Source organism: Anomaloglossus baeobatrachus, chromosome 1 (genome assembly GCF_048569485.1).
Source record: "Anomaloglossus baeobatrachus isolate aAnoBae1 chromosome 1, aAnoBae1.hap1, whole genome shotgun sequence".
Lineage (NCBI taxonomy): Eukaryota > Metazoa > Chordata > Amphibia > Anura > Aromobatidae > Anomaloglossus > Anomaloglossus baeobatrachus.
In genome coordinates, this window is record NC_134353.1 from 14,682,053 (window position 1) to 14,703,097 (window position 21,045).

Sequence of the window (21,045 nt, forward strand, 5' to 3'; positions counted from 1 at the left end):
TATCTCTATACCGTCCTCCTGTCCTGCAGAGCATCTCCCCTATATCTCTATACCGTCCTCCTGTCCTGCAGAGCATCTCCCCTATCTCTATACTGTCCTCCTGTCCTGCAGAGCATCTCCCCTATATCTCTATACTGTCCTCCTGTCCTGCAGAGCATCTCCCCTATATCTCTATACTGTCCTGTCCTGCAGAGCATCTCCCCTATATCTCTATACCGTCCTCCTGTCCTGCAGAGCATCTCCCCTATATCTCTATACCGTCCTCCTGTCCTGCAGAGCATCTCCCCTATATCTCTATACTGTCCTCCTGTCCTGCAGAGCATCTCCCCTATATCTCTATACTGTCCTCCTGTCCTGCAGAGCATCTCCCCTATCTCTATACCGTCCTCCTGTCCTGCAGAGCATCTCCCCTATATCTCTATACCGTCCTCCTGTCCTGCAGAGCATCTCCCCTATATCTCTATACTGTCCTCCTGTCCTGCAGAGCATCTCCCCTATATCTCTATACTGTCCTCCTGTCCTGCAGAGCATCTCCCCTATCTCTATACTGTCCTCCTGTCCTGCAGAGCATCTCCCCTATATCTCTATACCGTCCTCCTGTCCTGCAGAGCATCTCCCCTATCTCTATACCGTCCTCCTGTCCTGCAGAGCATCTCCCCTATCTCTATACTGTCCTCCTGTCCTGCAGAGCATCTCCCCTATATCTCTATACCGTCCTCCTGTCCTGCAGAGCATCTCCCCTATCTCTATACTGTCCTCCTGTCCTGCAGAGCATCTCCCCTATATCTCTATACTGTCCTCCTGTCCTGCAGAGCATCTCCCCTATATCTCTATACTGTCCTCCTGTCCTGCAGAGCATCTCCCCTATATCTCTATACTGTCCTCCTGTCCTGCAGAGCATCTCCCCTATATCTCTATACCGTCCTCCTGTCCTGCAGAGCATCTCCCCTATCTCTATACCGTCCTCCTGTCCTGCAGAGCATCTCCCCTATCTCTATACCGTCCTCCTGTCCTGCAGAGCATCTCCCCTATCTCTATACTGTCCTCCTGTCCTGCAGAGCATCTCCCCTATATCTCTATACGGTCCTCCTGTCCTGCAGAGCATCTCCCCTATATCTCTATACGGTCCTCCTGTCCTGCAGAGCATCTCCCCTATATCTCTATACTGTCCTCCTGTCCTGCAGAGCATCTCCCCTATATCTCTATACTGTCCTCCTGTCCTGCAGAGCATCTCCCCTATCTCTATACCGTCCTCCTGTCCTGCAGAGCATCTCCCCTATATCTCTATACCGTCCTCCTGTCCTGCAGAGCATCTCCCCTATCTCTATACTGTCCTCCTGTCCTGCAGAGCATCTCCCCTATATCTCTATACTGTCCTCCTGTCCTGCAGAGCATCTCCCCTATATCTCTATACTGTCCTCCTGTCCTGCAGAGCATCTCCCCTATCTCTATACCGTCCTCCTGTCCTGCAGAGCATCTCCCCTATCTCTATACCGTCCTCCTGTCCTGCAGAGCATCTCCCCTATATCTCTATACCGTCCTCCTGTCCTGCAGAGCATCTCCCCTATATCTCTATACCGTCCTCCTGTCCTGCAGAGCATCTCCCCTATCTCTATACTGTCCTCCTGTCCTGCAGAGCATCTCCCCTATCTCTATACTGTCCTCCTGTCCTGCAGAGCATCTCCCCTATATCTCTATACTGTCCTCCTGTCCTGCAGAGCATCTCCCCTATCTCTATACTGTCCTCCTGTCCTGCAGAGCATCTCCCCTATATCTCTATACGGTCCTCCTGTCCTGCAGAGCATCTCCCCTATATCTCTATACCGTCCTCCTGTCCTGCAGAGCATCTCCCCTATCTCTATACTGTCCTCCTGTCCTGCAGAGCATCTCCCCTATATCTCTATACGGTCCTCCTGTCCTGCAGAGCATCTCCCCTATATCTCTATACGGTCCTGCAGAGCATCTCCCCTATATCTCTATACCGTCCTCCTGTCCTGCAGAGCATCTCCCCTATATCTCTATACTGTCCTCCTGTCCTGCAGAGCATCTCCCCTATATCTCTATACTGTCCTCCTGTCCTGCAGAGCATCTCCCCTATATCTCTATACTGTCCTCCTGTCCTGCAGAGCATCTCCCCTATATCTCTATACTGTCCTCCTGTCCTGCAGAGCATCTCCCTTATATCTCTATACTGTCCTCCTGTCCTGCAGAGTGTGTGTGTGTATGTGTGTATATATATATATTATATATAGTGTGTGTGTGTATGTATGTAAGTCTGTGTATATATGTCTGTGTGTATATATGTGTGTGTGTGTGTATATATGTGTGTGTGTGTATATATGTCTGTGTGTGTGTGACTTTCCAGCGGTGACGCACACGCCAGGATAGATAACACTATAATACCGCACACCGGCACTGACATGATGTCGCACTCATTACGCTGTAGGAACCAGTGATCAGTCTCCTATAATACTGCAGTTGTTGACTCTTTCTTTCCTATAGATCGCCCCGGGGCGCCCCCTGGTGGGGGTCACACTGACCGCGTCCTCCATTATTCCCTCTGTGGACGTCGCTCGCGCTGTTCTAGGACGTATTTCCCGTAACAAGTAGGTGACATTTCTTCCCAGCACTTTTAGTTTCTCTGTTTATTGACTGCGGTGGATGAAAGCCGGACCCCAATAACCTGTCGGACCCCAATAACCCTCCGCCCTCCCGTATACTGCAGTATTGGGGGGACAGATGTCCTGTGCTTGTAACGCTCCATCATGCTGGGGCCTGTGGGGAGTTCTGCTGTCGGTGACGGCCGTCTCTCTGTCTCTTACAGGCTCTGGATGTTGGGGTACAGTTATGGGGGGCTTCCGCTCCGCTGATGTCCAGCAGTTACTACACAACAAGTTTGTCGTTATCCTCGGAGACTCCAGTAAGTGACGACTTCCTCCATGTACTGTGTGTATATAGTGTACTGTATCCGTGTACTGTATCCGTGTACTGTATCTGTGTACTGTATCTGTTTAATGTGTATGTATCTCCCTCATGTCTGAGCAGTTCTCCCCAGTAGTCAGGTCAGGGCCGGCTGCTCCTGGTGGTGATGGCTCTGGCCTCGTGTCTGAGCAGTTCTCCCCAGTAGTCAGGTCAGGGCCGGCTGCTCCTGGTGGTGATGGCTCTGGCCTCGTGTCTGAGCAGTTCTCCCCAGTAGTCAGGTCAGGGCCGGCTGCTCCTGGTGGTGATGGCTCCGGCCTCGTGTCTGAGCAGTTCTCCTCAGTAGTCAGGTCAGGGCCGGCTGCTCCTGGTGGTGATGGCTCCGGGCTCGTGTCTGAGCAGTTCTCCTCAGTAGTCAGGTCAGGGCCGGCTGCTCCTGGTGGTGATGGCTCCGGGCTCGTGTCTGAGCAGTTCTCCTCAGTAGTCAGGTCAGGGCCGGCTGCTCCTGGTGGTGATGGCTCGGGCTCGTGTCTGAGCAGTTCTCCTCAGTAGTCAGGTCAGGGCCGGCTGCTCCTGGTGGTGATGGCTCCGGCCTCGTGTCTGAGCAGTTCTCCCAGTAGTCAGGTCAGGGCCGGCTGCTCCTGGTGGTGATGGCTCCGGGCTCGTGTCTGAGCAGTTCTCTCCAGTAGTCAGGTCAGGGCCGGCTGCTCCTGGTGGTGATTGCTCCGGGCTCGTGTCTGAGCTGTTCTTTCCAGTAGTCAGGTCAGGGCCGGCTGTTCCTGGTGGTGATGGCTCCGGGCTCGTGTCTGAGCAGTTCTCTCCAGTAGTCAGGTCAGGACCGGCTGCTCCTGGTGGTGATGGCTCCGGCCTCGTGTCTGAGCAGTTCTCCCCAGTAGTCAGGTCAGGGCCGGCTGCTCCTGGTGGTGATGGCTCCGGCCTCGTGTCTGAGCAGTTCTCCTCAGTAGTCAGGTCAGGGCCGGCTGCTCCTGGTGGTGATGGCTCGGGCTCGTGTCTGAGCAGTTCTCCTCAGTAGTCAGGTCAGGGCCGGCTGCTCCTGGTGGTGATGGCTCCGGCCTCGTGTCTGAGCAGTTCTCCCCAGTAGTCAGGTCAGGGCCGGCTGCTCCTGGTGGTGATGGCTCCGGCCTCGTGTCTGAGCAGTTCTCCTCAGTAGTCAGGTCAGGGCCGGCTGCTCCTGGTGGTGATGGCTCCGGGCTCGTGTCTGAGCAGTTCTCTCCAGTAGTCAGGTCGGGGCCGGCTGCTCCTGGTGGTGATTGCTCCAGGCTCGTGTCTGAGCAGTTCTCTCCAGTAGTCAGGTCGGGGCCGGCTGCTCCTGGTGGTGATGGCTCCGGCCTCGTGTCTGAGCAGTTCTCCTCAGTAGTCAGGTCAGGGCCGGCTGCTCCTGGTGGTGATGGCTCGGCCTCGTGTCTGAGCAGTTCTCCCCAGTAGTCAGGTTAGAGCCGGCTGCTCCTGGTGGTGATGGCTCCGGGCTCGTGTCTGAGCAGTTCTCCCCAGTAGTCAGGTCAGGGCCGGCTGCTCCTGGTGGTGATTGCTCCGGCCTCGTGTCTGAGCAGTTCTCCCCAGTAGTCAGGTTAGAGCCGGCTGCTCCTGGTGGTGATGGCTCCGGGCTCGTGTCTGAGCAGTTCTCTCCAGTAGTCAGGTCAGGGCCGGCTGCTCCTGGTGGTGATGGCTCCGGGCTCGTGTCTGATTAGTTTCTCCCCAGTAGTCAGGTTAGAGCCGGCTGCTCCTGGTGGTGATGGCTCCGGCCTCGTGTCTGAGCAGTTCTCCCCAGTAGTCAGGTCAGGGCCGGCTGCTCCTGGTGGTGATTGCTCCGGCCTCGTGTCTGAGCAGTTCTCTCCAGTAGTCAGGTCAGGGCCGGCTGCTCCTGGTGGTGATGGCTCGGCCTCGTGTCTGAGCAGTTCTCCCCAGTAGTCAGGTCAGGGCCGGCTGCTCTGGTGGTGATGGCTCCGGGCTCGTGTCTGAGCAGTTCTCTCAGTAGTCAGGTCAGGGCCGGCTGCTCCTGGTGGTGATGGCTCCGGCCTCGTGTCTGAGCAGTTCTCCCCAGTAGTCAGGTTAGAGCCGGCTGCTCCTGGTGGTGATGGCTCCGGCCTCGTGTCTGAGCAGTTCTCTCCAGTAGTCAGGTCAGGGCCGGCTGCTCTGGTGATCTTGGCTCCTGGTGGTCTTGGCTTCTCGTGGTCTCGGCTCCTGGTGGTCTCGGCTTCGGGTTCACGGTGTCTCCTTTCTCTTTCAGTCCAGAGATCGGTGTATAAGGATCTGGTGAAGTTCCTGCAGACTGACAGTTTTCTTACCTTTAATCAGCTGAAGCATCGGGTGAGGTTCTGGGTTCTCTTGGTTTTCGGGGCTGGAGGGTCTCCGCTTTGTCTCCGCTTTGTCTCCGCTTTGTCACACTTGTCCTTGTTATATGTTCGTGATTATATAGTCAGTGAATCGCAGGGAAGAGAAAGCGGAAAAGTCTTTGTTCCGCGAATCACTGAGAAGAGATGGGAAATATCTGTGTCCGGCAATCGTTTGGTAAATAGAAGATAATCACATCAGAGACCCCAGGCCCTGTAATTACCATGACGATTGCAGCTCTGGAGACTCCGCCTGCCGTTATCAGGGACAGGGGCCCTCATAAAGCAGTATTGAGGCGAGTGATGGTCTGGTCTTGTGGTCCTGGACCAAGACGCCCCTATGAGGATTGGTCCAGGCTTGTGACGTGCTCACAAAGTCTAGTCCCGGGCTGTGATTTTTTTCCCCCGTCTCCCATGTAACCCACGGCGTGAATGTAGCGCCCCTGAGACACTCAGGGCACTACAGGAACTGCATCCTCTTGGGGATGCAGGACCTATTCCCTGGGACCTGGGAGTACCAGAGCCGATACCACCAAAGCACACCCAAAATCCTAGTTCTCCACTCCACACTGGGCATAGAGGGTTAACCATGTAAGGGGATGGTCGTCATGGGAAGGAACGAGTCTCCGTGTATAGCCAGCCTGGAGGGAGGGTCAGTCAGTAGTCGGTAGGAAAGTGTGGCACACAGTAGAGGTGTGCGGACGTGCCGGAGCTGGGTCCGTGCAGCGGTGACCACGGGGGCACAGGAGAGAGGTTGGATACTGGAGATACACTGGGACTGGAGCACGCACGGGGCACAAGGTACTAGATCAGGCACCAGTTCTACACGCCTTGATAAATACCTGCCCGGTGAGGACACCTTCACGGACTTCACCGAACCAAATAATCCGGGGGCATCAGCAGTAAACTAGGATCTGGGTTCAGACACTTACCTCTCTGCAGGGTCCGCACTGTCCGCCGTACGGAGGAGACTGCACCCCAATAGGGACAGTTGGGCCCAAACACTCCACTCTACGGGGACCCAACCAACAGAGTGTGCCGGGGACAGAGCAACCTGGGTCACTACATTGGCACTGATTCTCCAAGGACCTGAAACGCATCTGCACTAAACGTATCAAATATCGGGGGAAATGCATAAGAGCAGCAAACACGCAATATTCAGCATGGTGTGTGGTCCGGACACCTGCAGAAAAAACCCCGCAGAATTTACACTGCATGTGAACACGGCCTCAGCGGTACATTTTTATATTTTTTTTATTATGGGTTCATAAGAGAAAATTAATCACCCCATACTTTTACGCCATGTACCGATCCCATTAAATAATCTGATGGCTGTGTTGTTCGGATCGTTACGATTACAAGGACACCAAAGCACAAAAATTACGTTCTAATTTTTTTATTAATTTATTTAGGGGAATAAAAATCTCTTACTCTCCTGTAGTATACAGGTCATAGAGACGCTGCTCTCTACACTGGATCCCTGTGTGCAGTGGAGTCAGAGGCCGCACTGCAGCTTCGAGTATAGAAAATTCTCCCTCTGACATCACCGGAGTCTGTGGCTCAAAAGATAGGGCTCCTGCTGAAATGTTTGAGGGTTGTGGTTTGAATCCAAAAAATGGATGAAAAATTAACGAAAAAAAATTACATATTTGCAATTATTTCTCATTTTATAGTAGGGGTGGGGAAACTCCGGTCCGTGGGCCGTATGTGGCCCACAATGGCTTTTTCTGCGGCCCCCGGGGACCGCAGTGCTGTGGCGGCAGCCGCATGTTGCTGGCTGGGTGACCCTTTAAAACCTTGCATGGCGCGTTCAAAGCTAATTTACATGAAGGACTACGTACCCACGCTGGCACTGGCTACGTGAAGACGTACTTTGTAGGCGCGAGGTGCGCTCCAATACAGCAGAAGAGGAGCGACTGCCCCATCATCCCCAGGTCCTACTGTGCTGGGCAGCGCTCTCTGTGCTTGGCGGCAGCGCTCTCTTTGCCTGGCGGCAGCACTCTCTGTGCTCCTAGCCCCCCCCCCCCCCCCCCCGCCCAGGTCTGCTTGTGCCCCAGACTCCCCCCAGTCTGTCTCTGCCCCCCAGTCTCCCCAGTGATCTCTGTGCACCCAGCTTCCCTCACAGCTGTCTGTGCCCCTGTGGCATCCCCCAGGGCTGTCTATGTCCTTCCAGCATTCCCCAGGGCTGTCCGTGCCCCCTGCTATGTATATACCACAGCAATGTTTGTGCCCCCAGCTATGTCTGTGAAACCCAGTTATGTATATACCCCAGTGATGTCTATGCCCCGCTGCTTCCCTAGTGATGTATATTCCTCTCAACCCTCCCCAGCAATGTTTATGCCCCCCCTGTTATGTCTGTGCTCCTCATCAATGATGTATATATCCCCAGTGATGTATGTACCCCCAACTGATGTCTATGCAAACAGCCACATCTATGTCCCGCAGCTTTTCTAGTGATATATACTCCTCCCAAGTGATTTATTTGCCCTCAGCATCTCCTTTCATGTCTATGCCCCCAGCCTCCCCAGTGATCTATATTCCTCCCAACCGTCCGATGTATATGCTCCCATCCCCTCCTGTGATGTGTATATACAGCAGTCCCAGCCAACTGAAACCTGGAAAAGCAGTTGTGAAAAGCAAAAAGATCAGTATCGCCTAATATCACAGCTGCACCAAAGATTAGAAGCTCCGGCCGGCACCGTGAGTGAATTGTGTGACCAAATATAGCAGGGTCGTCTGGACAAGATCCGTGACTGCCGGGACAGCGGGACCGGGACAGCGGGATCGGAAGCTCAGGTCCTTTCCAATGTTGTTGCAAAATTTGACTCTTAAGCTGGGTTTACACACTGAGACTTTCTAGCGATCCAACCTGCGATCTCAACCTAGCCGGGATCGCTACAAAGTCTCTGGTGAGCTGTCAAACAGGCAGACCTGGCCAACGACCTAACAGCGATCCGGACCTGCAGAGCGACTAGCTGGTCGTTGGGGACGTGTCAAAAAAGCAGGTGAACTTCACCCGACTTCATTTAATGCCACGCGGCTCTGTGTGCCGTGTAAATAAATAAATAATTAAAAAATCCGGCGTGCGGTCCCCCCCTATTTTAATACCAGCCAGATAAAGCCATACGGCTGCAGGCTGGTATTCTCAGGATGGGGAGCCCCACGTTATGGGGAGCCCCCCAGCCTAACAATATCAGCCAGCAGACGCCCAGAATTGCCGCATTCATTAGATGCGACAGATCTGGGACTGTACCCGGCTCTTCCCGATTTGCCCTGGTGCGTTGGCAAATCGGGGTAATAATGAGTTATTGGCAGCCCATAGGTGCCAATAAGTCCAAGATTAATCATGTCAGGCGTCTCCCCGAGATTCCTTCCATGATTAATCTGTAAATTACAGTTAAAACACACACACACACCCGAAAAATCCTTTATTAGAAATAAAAAACACTAACAAATTCCCTCATTACCAATTTATTACCCACAACAAAGCCCTCCATGTCCGGCGTAATCCACGGTCCTCCAGCGTCGCATCCAGCTCTGCTGCATGCAGGTGACAGGAGCAGCAGAAGACACCGCTGCTCCTGTCACCTCCACGCAGCTAATGAAGAGAGCCGTGTGATCGGCTGAGCTGTCACTGAGGTTACCTGGATCCAGCGGTGGATGCAGCGGTGGCCGCGGGTAACCTCAGTGACAGCTCAGCTGATCGCGCTACTCACCTCAGTTGCTGGTGATTTTCCCCCCCCTCTCTCATACTCACCGATCACCGGCGCTGCACGGTGTTCACACTGCTCCGGCGGCTTTTCCTTTTTTGAAAAAGCCGGACGCTCATTAAACAATCTCGTATTCCCTGCTTTCCCCGCCCACCGGCAAATGTGATTGGTTGCAGTGAGGCACGCCCACACGCTGAGTGACAGCTGTGTCACTGCACCCAATCACAGCAGCCGGTGGGTGTGTCTATACTGTGCAGTAAAATAAATAAATAAATAATTAAAAAATCCGGCGTGCGCTCCCCCCAATTTTAATGCCAGCCAGATAAAGCCATACGGCTGCAGGCTGGTATTCTCAGGATGGGGAGCCCCACGTTATGGGGAGCCCCCCAGCCTAACAATATCAGTCAGCAGCCGCCCAGAATTGCCGCATACATTAGATGCGACAGTTCTGGGACTGTACCCGGCTCTTCCCGATTTGCCCTGGTGCGTTGGCAAATCGGGGTAATAAGGAGTTATTGGCAGCCCATAGCTGCCAATAAGTCCTAGATTAATCATGTCAGGCGTCTCCCCGAGATTCCTTCCATGATTAATCTGTAAGTGACAGTAAATAAACACACACACACACACCCGAAAAAATCCTTTATTAGAAATTAAAAACACAAACACATTCCCTCATTACCAATTTATTACCCACAACAAAGCCCTCCTTGTCCGGCGTAATCCACGGTCCTCCAGCGTCGCATCCAGCTCTGCTGCATGCAGGTGACAGGAGCAGCAGAAGACACCGCCGCTCCTGTCACCTGCACGCAGCTAATGAAGAGAGCCATGTGATCGGCTGAGCTGTCACTGAGGTTACCTGGATACAGCGGTGGATACAGCGGTGGATACAGCGGTGGCCGCGGGTAACCTCAGTGACAGCTCAGCTGATCGCGCTACTCACCTCATTTGCTGCGTGGAGCTGACCGGAGCGGCGGTGAGTAGCGCGATCAGCTGAGCTGTCACTGAGGTTACCCGCGGCCACCGCTGCATCCACCGCTGGATCCAGGTAACCTCAGTGACAGCTCAGCTGATCACACGGCTCTCTTCATTAGCTGCGTGGAGGTGACCGGAGCGGCGGTGTCTTCTGCTGCTCCTGTTACCTGCATGCAGCAGAGCTGGATGCGACGCTGGAGGACCGTGGATTACGCCGGACAAGGAGGGCTTTGTTGTGGGTAATAAATTGGTAATGAGGGAATTTGTTAGTGTTTTTTATTTCTAATAAAGGATTTTTCGGGTGTGTGTTTTTTAACTGTAATTTACAGATTAATCATGTCAGGCGTCTCCCCGAGATTCCTTCCATGATTAATCTAGGACTTATTGGCAGCTATGGGCTGCCAATAACTCCTTATGACCCCGATTTGCCAACGCACCAGGGCAAATCGGGAAGAGCCAGGTACAGTCCCAGAACTGTCGCATCTAATGTATGCGGCAATTCTGGGCGGCTGCTGACTGATATTGTTAGGCTGGGGGGCTCCCCATAACGTGGAGCTCCCCATCCTGAGAATACCAGCCTGCAGCCGTATGGCTTTATCTGGCTGGTATTAAAATTGGGGGGGACCTCACGCTGGATTTTTTAATTATTTATTTATTTATTTATTTATTTTACTGCACAGTTATAGACATGCCCACCGGCTGCTGTGATTGGGTGCAGTGACACAGCTGTCACTCAGCGTGTGGGCGTGTCTCACTGCAACCAATCATATTTGCCGGTGGGCGGGGAAAAGCAGGGAATACGAGATTGTTTAATGAGCGGGCCGGCTTTTTCAAAAAAGGAAAAGCCGCCGGAGCAGAGTGAACGCCGTGCAGCGCCGGGGATCGGGGATCGGTGAGTATGAGAGAGGGGGGGACACTTCAGTCACTCGGGGGATTAGCGGTCACCGGTGAATCCTTCACCGGTGACCGCTAATCAGTACGCTACACAGACAGAGCCGCGGAGTCGCTGTAAAGTCCCCTTTACACACTGAAACTTGCTAGCGATCATGCTGCACAGCGGGAAACAAAGGACCTAGGAATGGTCCTGAACGATTTGTAGCGATCAGCAACTTCACAGCAGGGGCCAGGTCGCTGATAGGTTTCACACACTGCAATGTCGCTGGGGAGGTCGCTGTAACGTCACAAAACCGGTGACGTTACAGCGATGTCGTTTGCGATGTTGCAGTGTGTAAACCCAGCTTTAGTGATAGTCATCGGAGACGGCTTTTTTTTTTTTTTTTTTTGTAGACTATAGGAGACGTGCTCTGCAACCCATAGAATTGATAGTGGAAGACAAATACAGGCGTATCCACACGTTGACATTTACCTAGACATTGCTTGGAAATCCCCTCGGGATCACGCAGATGTCATCTGTACACGCAGTATCCTATTTTACCAGTGAAACTAGACTTGTGGTCAGCAACACAGAAGCCGGGGTAGAAACACTTTCTGTAGTCTTTTCAAAAATACACGATGATATGATTCTTACATACAGTGGGTACGGAAAGTATTCACACCCCTTTACATTTTTTACTTTGTTTCATTGCAGCCATTTGGTACATTTTTTTTTCTCATTAATGTGCACTCTGCCCCCCATCCCCCATCTTGTCAGAAAAGAAACAAAAGTAGAAATTTTTGCAAATTTGTTAAACAAGAAAAACTGAAATTTCACATGGTCATAAGTATTCAGCCCCTTTGCTCAGTATAACACGTGGTCATAAGTATTCAGCCCCTTTGCTCAGTATAACACGTGGTCATAAGTATTCAGACCCTTTGCTCAGACACTCCTATGTAAGTCCCATGCTGTCCATTTCCTTGTGATCCTCCTTGAGATGGTTCTCCTCCTTCATTGGAGTCCAGCTGTGTGTAATTACACTGATAGGACGTAATTTGGAAAGGCGCACACCTGCCTATATAAGACCTCACAGCTCACACTGCATGTCACACCAAATGAGGATCATGAGGTCAAAGGAACTGCCCAAGGAGCTCAGAGACAGAATTGTAGCAAGGCACAGATCTGGCCAAGGTTACAAAAGAGTTTCGGCAGTACTCAAGGTTCCTAAGAGCACAGTGGCCTCCATAATCCTTAAATGGAAGAAGTTTGGGATCACCAGAACTCTTCCTAGACCTGGCCGTCCAGCCAAACTGAGCAATCGTGGGAGAAGAGCCTTGGTGAGAGGTAAAGAAGAACCCCAAGATCACTGTGGCCGAGCTCCAGAGATGCAGTAGGGAGATGGGAGAAAGTTCCACAAAGTCACCTATCACTGCAGCCTCCACCAGTCGGGCCTTTATGGCAGAGTGGCTGACGGAAGCCTCTCCTCGGTGCAAGACATATGAAAGCTTGCATAGAGTTTGCAAAAAAAAAAATACATGAAGGACTCCAGACTATGAGAAATAAGATTCTCTGGTCTGATGAGACAAAGAGAACTTTTTGGTAATAATTGTAAGCGGTATGTGTGGAGAAAACCAGGTACTGCTCATCACCTGCCCAATACAATCCCCACAGTGAGACATGGTGGAGGCAGCATCATGCTATGGGGCAGGGACAGGACGACTGGGTGCAATTGAAGGAAAGATGAATGCAGCCGAGTACAGAGATATCCTGGAAGAAAACCTCTTCCAGATGCTCTGGACCTCAGACTTGGCCGGAGATTCACCTTCCAACAAGACAATTACCCTAAGCACACAGCTAAAATAACAAAGGAGCGGCTTCAGAACAACTCTGTGACCATTCTTGACCGGCCCAGCCAGAGCCCTGACCTAAACCCAATTGAGCATCTCTGGAGAGACCTAAAAATGGCGTCCACCAACGTTCACCATCCAATCTGACGGGACTGGAGAGGATCTGCAAGGAAGAATGGCCGAGGATCCCCAAATCCAGGATCCCAAGAAGACTCATGGCTGTACTAGCCCAAAAGGGAGGGTGCCTCTACTCAATACTGAGCAAAGGGGCTGAATACTTATGACCATGAGAGATTTCAGTTTTCCTTGATTATAAAATTTGCAAAAATTTCTACATTTCTATTTGTTTTCTGACGGGATGGGAAGATGGGGGGATGGGGTGTAGAGTGCACATTAATGAGAAAAAATTGTACCAAATGCCTGCAATGAAACAGTGAAAAATTTAAAGGGGTCTGAATATTTTCCGTACCCACTGTATGTCATTCTACATCACTAATGGAGTGTGGTCCTCAGACCACGTGGGTGCACCACCGCCCTGGACTAGACCAAATCATCAGTAATGGAGTGTGCCCTGGAACAGACCACTTGAGAGTGCCACAGGTGAGCATCACTGCCCTGGACCAGACTGCATGGTTGACCAGTCTTCCGGCTCTGGTGACTATTCCTCTAGCTCTGGTGACCATTCCTCCGATGAGTATTCCTCTGGTGAGAATTCCTCCTGCTCCGGTGACTACTGCTCCGGTGATAATTCTTACAGCTCCGGTGATCATTTTTATGGCTCCTGGGAGCATTCCTCAGGCTCCAAGGGCTATTTCCTCCAGCTCTGTTGAGGATGGCTCCTGTGAGTATTCCCTCCAGCTCTGGTGTCGATTTTCCATGGTTCTGGTGTCGATTTTTTTTTTTCCCGCCTCTGGTGTCGCTTTTTTCCCCGCCTCTGGTGTCGCTTTTTTCCCCGCCTCTGGTGTCGCTTTTTTCCCCGCCTCTGGTGTCGATTCTCCCCCGCCTCTGGTGTCGATTCTCCCCCGCCTCTGGTGTCGATTCCTCCAGTGACTATTCCTCCGGCTCTGGAGAGAATCCCTCTGTCAGTTTTCCCGGTTACACTCCGTGTGTACACAGCCGTACACGCACAGGGGACCTGTCTGAAGCTAGACAACCACCAGGCGCTCCGGGCAATATACAATTTTAGGAACCTGTTTCCTTCTGTTCACACACAGCTCCAGACACAATCTAAATCCCGAGGATGGATGTGTATGAAGTGCGCGGTCCGTACAGTCAGGTCCACCATTACCAAGCACAGGGACTTTCTGTTCTGTCAGTGCCACAAAGTTCCTTCATCCCCAGATGTCCTCAGTCCAAGGTTTTCTCGGCAGATTAGTTACACGCTCCAGTGTAAACATTGGGAAACAGCAGAGGTTCTCTACATCCAGTGTCCTCAGCTGTGGCCGAAAACCCACAAACCCCAGTCTCCAGAACACGATGACCCGTTACAGGTGACACGCAGATAAACAGCAGGATCTATAAACAGATATAAACCCAATGCGTATATCACCGCTCTCTTCCCACCGGACATAAAATATACATTTTGTTATTGCCGCATCCGTACAGGCCGCTCTCTCCAGACCCTTATTCCTAAAATAATTGTATCCACGCTTTAAATGCCATAAAGAAAAAGAATAATCTGCTTCCCTCTCTTCTCCCATGAGCCCGGACACCTCCTGTTATACTGTATGGAGTGGGGAGAAGAGCGGGAACAAGGGAGATGCAGAAAGTGCTGCTGAGCTTTCTAACAAGTACTTTACCTCCCCCGAGCTGTAGTCACAGCTGCCCTGCTCAGTGCTGCTGTGTAATGTGTAGCAGCATGGAGGGCCTGGCAAGTGTTTATATCACTGCAGTGCTGTGTACACAGCTGCCCTGCTCAGTGCTGCTGTGTAATGTGCAGCAGCGAGGAGGGCCTGGCAAGTGTTTATATCACTGCAGTGCTGTGTACACAGCTGCCCTGCTCAGTGCTGCTGTGTAATGTGCAGCAGCATGGAGAGCCTGGAAAGTGGTTATATCACTGCAGTGCTGGATTCACAGCTTCCCTGCTCAGTGCTGCTGTATAATGCCCTCCATGCTGCTGCACCTGGGAAGTGTTTATATCACTGCAGTGCTGGATTCACAGCTGCCCTGCTCAGTGCTGCTGTGTAATGTCCTCCATGCTGCTGCTTCTGAACATATGCTATATAGACAGGACATCATAGCAGTGCGTCTCCTCACCAGCCCAGCGCCTGCAGAGGGGAATATAGGTGAAAATGCTGGATACAAGTCTATCGTGATATTGATCGTGTACACACAGGACGGCTTATTCTGAAACGTTACATGAAAGTCCAGTTCCCCTTCAACTCTCCCTTTTCTCTTACTCTCCACTGTGATGGTGAACAAACCATTGCCGTTTTCTGCCTTCGCACTTTGCCCTCCAGTCACACATTCTTTTCATCCATGCAACACTCCTCCCTGCTTCTTCCTCGCCAGCACTCCCCCCTGCTTCTTCCTCGCCAGCACTCCCCCCTGCTTCTTCCTCGCCAGCACTCCCCCCTGCTTCTTCCTCGCCAGCACTCCCCCCTGCTTCTTCCTCGCCAGCACTCCCCCCTGCTTCTTCCTCGCCAGCACTCCCCCCTGCTTCTTCCTCGCCAGCACTCCCCCCTGCTTCTTCCTCGCCAGCACTCCCACCCCGCTTCTTCCTTGCCAGCACTCCCACCCCGCTACTTCCTTGCCAGCACTCCCCCCAGCATCTTCCTCGCCAGCACTCCCCCCTGCTTCTTCCTCGCCAGCACTCCCCCCTGCTTCTTTCTCGCCAGCACTCCCACCCTGCTACTCCCCCCAGCATCTTCCTCACCAGCACTCCCCCCTGCTTCTTCCTCGCCAGCACTCCCCCCCCCCCCCCCCCTGCTTCTTCCTTGCCAGCACTCCCCCCTGCTTCTTCCTCGCCAGCATTCCCCCCTGCTTCTTCCTCGCCAGCATTCCCACCTGCTGCTTCCTCGCCAGCACTCCCCCCTGCTTCTTCCTCGCCAGCACTTCCCCCCCCCCCCCTGCTTCTTCCTCGCCAGCACTCCCCCCTGCTTCTTCCTCGCCAGCACTCGCCTCTGCTGCTTCCTCGCCAGCACTCGCCTCTGCTTCTTCCTCGCCAGCATTCCCACCTGCTTCTTCCTCGCCAGCACCCACCTCTGCTTCTTCCTCAGCAGCATCAACTACAGAGAAAAATGTCTGTCTAGAATGGTTTCAGCCCCTCTTCTTATCTTGCGCTGTGGTACTGGTCCGGTACTTACCCATTTATGAAGGTGTTCGGGATTCACAGATCCTAGCACGTATTCAATGAGGGCAGAGGGTCCAGACTGAGCCAGAAGAAAAGAGTCATGAAGTCCATTCACACTGACAGATTTTCCGGACAAGTCCAGACCGGCTGCCGCTCAGCCAAGGAACGAGTGAAACGCCCGAAATGATGATCGTTCTCGGCAGCACATCATATTCTGTAATCTGTGCTGCCGAGAACAATGGCTGCCTATGTGCCCTGAACGATCTATTACAGACCACAGTTAAGGCGCAGCCGTACTGTGTGAACAGAATCCTAAACGCCGCAGGCCGGCCACCATCTATCACTGTGTACATAGACCCTCAGACTGCTGGTACTCCACGATATATAAAGATCCATCACAAGATCACAGCCACATACAGGCCGGTGAGGACAGGTTTGGGGGGCTCCTATACTGCAGATAAGGGGGTCTGCGGCTTTAAGTATAGTGATTCTATTGCTCTGGTTTGAGCTTGTCACATCAATGCTGGTGTCACTGATCACCGATGTCCTTTGGGTCCTTCTTCTCTTCATGGTCCCCTCTGATGGATGGTGGCTTACACTGCCTTATTGAGATCCTGGTGTCACTGATCGCCGATGTCCTTCGGGTCCTTCTTCTCTTCATGGTTCCCTCTGATGGATGGTGGCTTACAATGCCATATTGAGATCCTGGTGTCACTGATTGCCGATGTCCTTTGGGTCCTTCTTGTCTTCATGGTTCCCTCTGATGGATGGTGGCTTACACTGCCTTATTGAGATCCTGGTGTCACTGATCGCCGATGTCCTTTGGGTCCTTCTTGTCTTCATGGTCCCCTCTGATGGATGGTGGCTTACAATGCCATATTGAGATCCTGGTGTCACTGATTGCCGATGTCCTTTGGGTCCTTCTTGTCTTCATGGTCCCCTTTGATGGATGGTGGCTTACAATGCCATATTGAGATCATGTATTTTTCTGAACTAGTTATCTAAACTGTCTTCTCTGAGCCGACAGTGCGAGGAGGGGGGTACACTGATGGGCAAAAGGGTAACAATGTTTTGCACTTTTGACTTTCTGACTCCAGATCTCACCATCCACTCAAGCCTCAGATGTGAGGCTACCATCATCTAATAGCCAAGATGATGGTCTATCTCATATGCTAAATAGCTGCAAATCACATTTATATATGATTAGTTATGCAAATTCTCCTCATGTCAATGCATTGTTAGTGTTTTGTAAATTCACCTTTTGGCTTTCACCCCTCCTGAATTCTAGACATGATCTCCATCAGATTCAAGCATATTTTGACCGAAATCTGATCACAGGTCTCTTCTCCTCGTTCCCAGTGTTGGTGTATACTGGTCAGGTCTCTTCTCCACGTTCCCAGTGTTGGTGTATACTGGTCAGGTTTCTTCTCCACATTCCCAGTGTTGGTGTATACTGGTCAGGTCTCTTCTCCACATTCCCAGTGTTGGTGTATACTGGTCAGATCTCTTCTCCACATTCCCAGTGTTGGTGTATACTGGTCAGATCTCTTCTCCACGTTCCCAGTGTTAGTGTATACTGGTCAGGTCTCTTCAATATGTTCCCAGTGTTGGTGTATACTGGTCAGGTCTCTTCTCCACGTTCCCAGTGTTGGTGTATACTGGTCAGGTCTCTTCTACACGTTCCCAGTGTTGGTGTATACTGGTCAGGTCTCTTCTCCGTGTTCCCAGTGTTGGTGTATACTGGTCAGGTCTCTTCTCCACATTTCCAGTGTTGCTGTATACTGGTCAGGTCTCTTCTACATGTTGCCAGTGTTGGTGTATACTGGTCAGGTCTCTTCTCCACATTCCCAGTGTTGGTGTATACTGGTCAGGTCTTTTCTCCATGTTCCCAGTGTTGGTGTATACTGGTCAGGTCTCTTCTCCACGTTCCCAGTGTTGGTGTATACTGGTCAGGTCTCTTCTCCACGTTCCCAGTGTTGGTGTATACTGGTCAGGTCTCTTCTCCACGTTCCCAGTGTTGGTGTATACTGGTCAGGTGTCTTCTCCACATTCCCAGTGTTGGTGTATACTGGTCAGGTCTCTTCTCCACGTTCCCAGTGTTGGTGTATACTGGTCAGGTCTCTTCTCCACGTTCCCAGTGTTGGTGTATACTGGTCAGGTCTCTCCTCCACGTTCCCAGTGTTGGTGTATACTGGTCAGGTCTCTCCTCCACGTTCCCAGTGTTGGTGTATACTGGTCAGGTCTCTTCTCCACGTTCCCAGTGCTGGTGTATACTGGTCGGGTCTCTTTTCCATGTTCCCAGTGTTGGTGTATACTGGTCAGGTCTCTTCTCCACGTTCCCAGTGCTGGTGTATACTGGTCAGGTCTCTTCTCCATGTTCCCAGTGTTGGTGTATGCTGGTCAGGTCTCTTCTACACGTTCCCAGTGTTGGTGTATACTGGTCAGGTCTCTTCTACACGTTCCCAGTGTTGGTGTATACTGGTCAGGTCTCTTCCCCATGTTCCCAGTGTTGGTGTATACTGGTCAGGTCTCTTCTCCACGTTCCCAGTGTTGGTGTATACTGGTCAGATCTCTTCTCCATGTTCCCAGTGTTGGTGTATAGTGGTCAGGTCTCTTCTCCACGTTCCCAGTGTTGGTGTATACTGGACGACTCTCTTGGGGATGTATACAGCTTTCTCTTCACCCACAAGTGTTGGATTGGGTTGAGGTCTGGGGACGGTGGGGACAATTCAGCTTCTCTACTTCATTGTCATTGACCCATTTCTTCTCCAATCTCGGCGTATGCTTCGGGTCGTTCTCCTGCTGGAACACTATGTCGTCCTTTTCATACCCATAGTACTCGAGAGTATGAAGTAACTCGTCTTGTAGGATCCTCACATATAGCTCTGCATTGAGACCACCATCCATCCTAGTCAAGTGTCCAACGCCTTTGGCTGTGAAACAACAATATCAGGGTTCCTCCACTGAACATTACAGTTCCTTCTTCAATTTCTCGATTCGTTAGCCCCTGTTCCCGTGTTTCTTCCAGACCCATTTGCCCCCATCAGAGCCGTGTACTGACTTCCTTCTCATCGCTCCAAATCTCCCGTTTCCAATCTTCCACTTTTCATTCTTTATAATCTGGAGCTGATGCTTCTTATGAGGATATTGCAGTTGAGGCTTCTTCACCTTTTTTCGGGCCACCATTCCAGACTTTTGTAACGCGCGTCGCCCGGTGTTTGCATGGACATCTGTGATCTCATATTATGGAGCAGTCGAGCCGTCTCCACTGCCGGGTTTGTCGCCTCAACGCTGATAGACCTTGTGATGAGTAGAGATGAGTGAACCTGATTGTGAAACCGAACACCAACTTAAAAAAAAAATAAAAAATCAATGTTTGGGTGCTTTGTGTGCAAACCGCACTCGCACGAGCAAAGCTGAGCTCAGGTACGCTCAGTGCTCAGCCCTGTGCGAGCCACTCGCAGTGTTTGAACGGCTTGTACTGAGGATGTGAGGATTATTCAGAGAAAAGTGATGATAGTCAGCTGTCCTGGTACATCCACCCAACCCCCTGCAGCGCAGCCAGAAGAACATCCTGCGCTGCCAGAAATCAGCAACTGGTGGAGGTGACAAATTCAATTAGGCCAGTTCCTGAGCCAGCACACCCCCTGCGGAGTGAATTGCCCTGCTCAGGAGGTAGGAGGAGAACTGCAAGTTTATGACCGAGCCTCAAAGGATTAGGTCCAGACTCTGCTAGTCTGAACGGAGCCGTTGAAAAAGTTACAATATTGGGGAATACGTCAATTCCACAAATAAGATAGGCATATTTTCAGATTCCTGACAGCAAGACACACGTCTTTCCGCTAATCTGTAAGATGTGCGGAGCCAACAATAATCAATAACTAGGTGTAGAAAGACCACAGGCACCCCGAGTTTCCTGTCTATGGATAGATCAAATAATAAGGAGAAATATTATTGGCATATCTTCCATGTGAGACGCTCAGGGGCAGAGATATGAGGAAAACTGAAAATCTATATTTCACTGGATAAGTAGAAGGCCAGCCCAGTGTGAGGTCATAGGTGGGAGGGCACATGTAATGCGGCCAGATTCATAACCTCAGAGCTTTTTTTTGTGATGTGCTTTTCCGGGTGGTGTTGTGTGATACACATGGGGGAAGTCCCAGGAAGCTTGTGGCTCCACAGCGCCCCCTGTACCAGCCACCATTCATATTCATAAGGAACAAGGTAACTGTTCCATCTGTGTATCTGTTTGTAAACATGTCTTATCTGTAACTGCACTTCTGACATATAATCTGTAAATCCCATCTTGTATATACTGTATTATCCAGTGTGCCCTTAAGGCGATTAAATATATAATTTAATCTTAAGCTGTTTCTTTTATCTTTATTCCCAAATCCCATATCCTTGAGTTCGGCTAAGTTTACATGCTACCTGGGCTGCTTTCTGGCCCGATATACAGTAGTCCAGCTAACGGACCAGGACTATATCTAATGAGGAACTGATGGCAGTCTATCGCACTGTACTGGGACTGGCAGAATTCTGTTCCACTGGGGCTAGTGGAAAGTTCCTGTTGGGGTTGTGGGAAAGCTGGGTGCCGCACCGGAGGTGGCACAGCTGACTCAGTTCCACTCCCCGTGTCTCTCTGTGCCTGTGGGGATAGGAGGATTCAGTGCTGCATTGTGCCATGTGGACCTTTGGGGTGCAGACCGTCGCGTGTTGGAGGAAGTGACGAGGTCGTCTCTCTTGTCCCCAATGTATTAGAGACGTCAGGGTTGGGCTGAAATGTGCAGTTTCATCACAGATTGACAGGGTCGCGACCGAGCGGAGGAATGTCCGAGTGACTCGACCCCCCCCCCCCCCCTTCCCCGGCCCGGTTCGTGACAGAGGGTAATAACAGCACGATTACATGTAGTGTACAACACAAAAAATTGTGTGAAAAAGCTGCCCACCATACCCTGGAAGACTCAAACAGCCAATCAGTTTTTTTTCTCTGGGGTTCGGGTGAAGCTCGAACCAGTAGAGGCTCGGCTCGTTGGCTGCCTTTGAACCGAACCTCCATGGGTTCACTCCGATATTTTGA

At 51.6% G+C, this 21,045-nt stretch overlaps 1 protein-coding gene across 3 annotated transcripts in view; it reads left to right on the plus strand.

The window, feature by feature from the left end:
• Positions 1–21,045, plus strand: part of LOC142303917 (PC-esterase domain-containing protein 1A-like) — a 29,979-nt gene that overhangs the window by 2,917 nt on the left and 6,017 nt on the right. For all 3 annotated transcript variants that reach the window (XM_075345799.1, XM_075345789.1, XM_075345807.1), the window contains exons 2-4: positions 2,503–2,606; positions 2,825–2,920; positions 5,168–5,247. In XM_075345799.1, coding sequence (XP_075201914.1) covers positions 2,848–2,920; positions 5,168–5,247 — 153 coding nt within the window. In that variant the 5' untranslated portion in view covers positions 2,503–2,606; positions 2,825–2,847. The remainder of the gene's footprint in view (positions 1–2,502; positions 2,607–2,824; positions 2,921–5,167; positions 5,248–21,045) is intronic.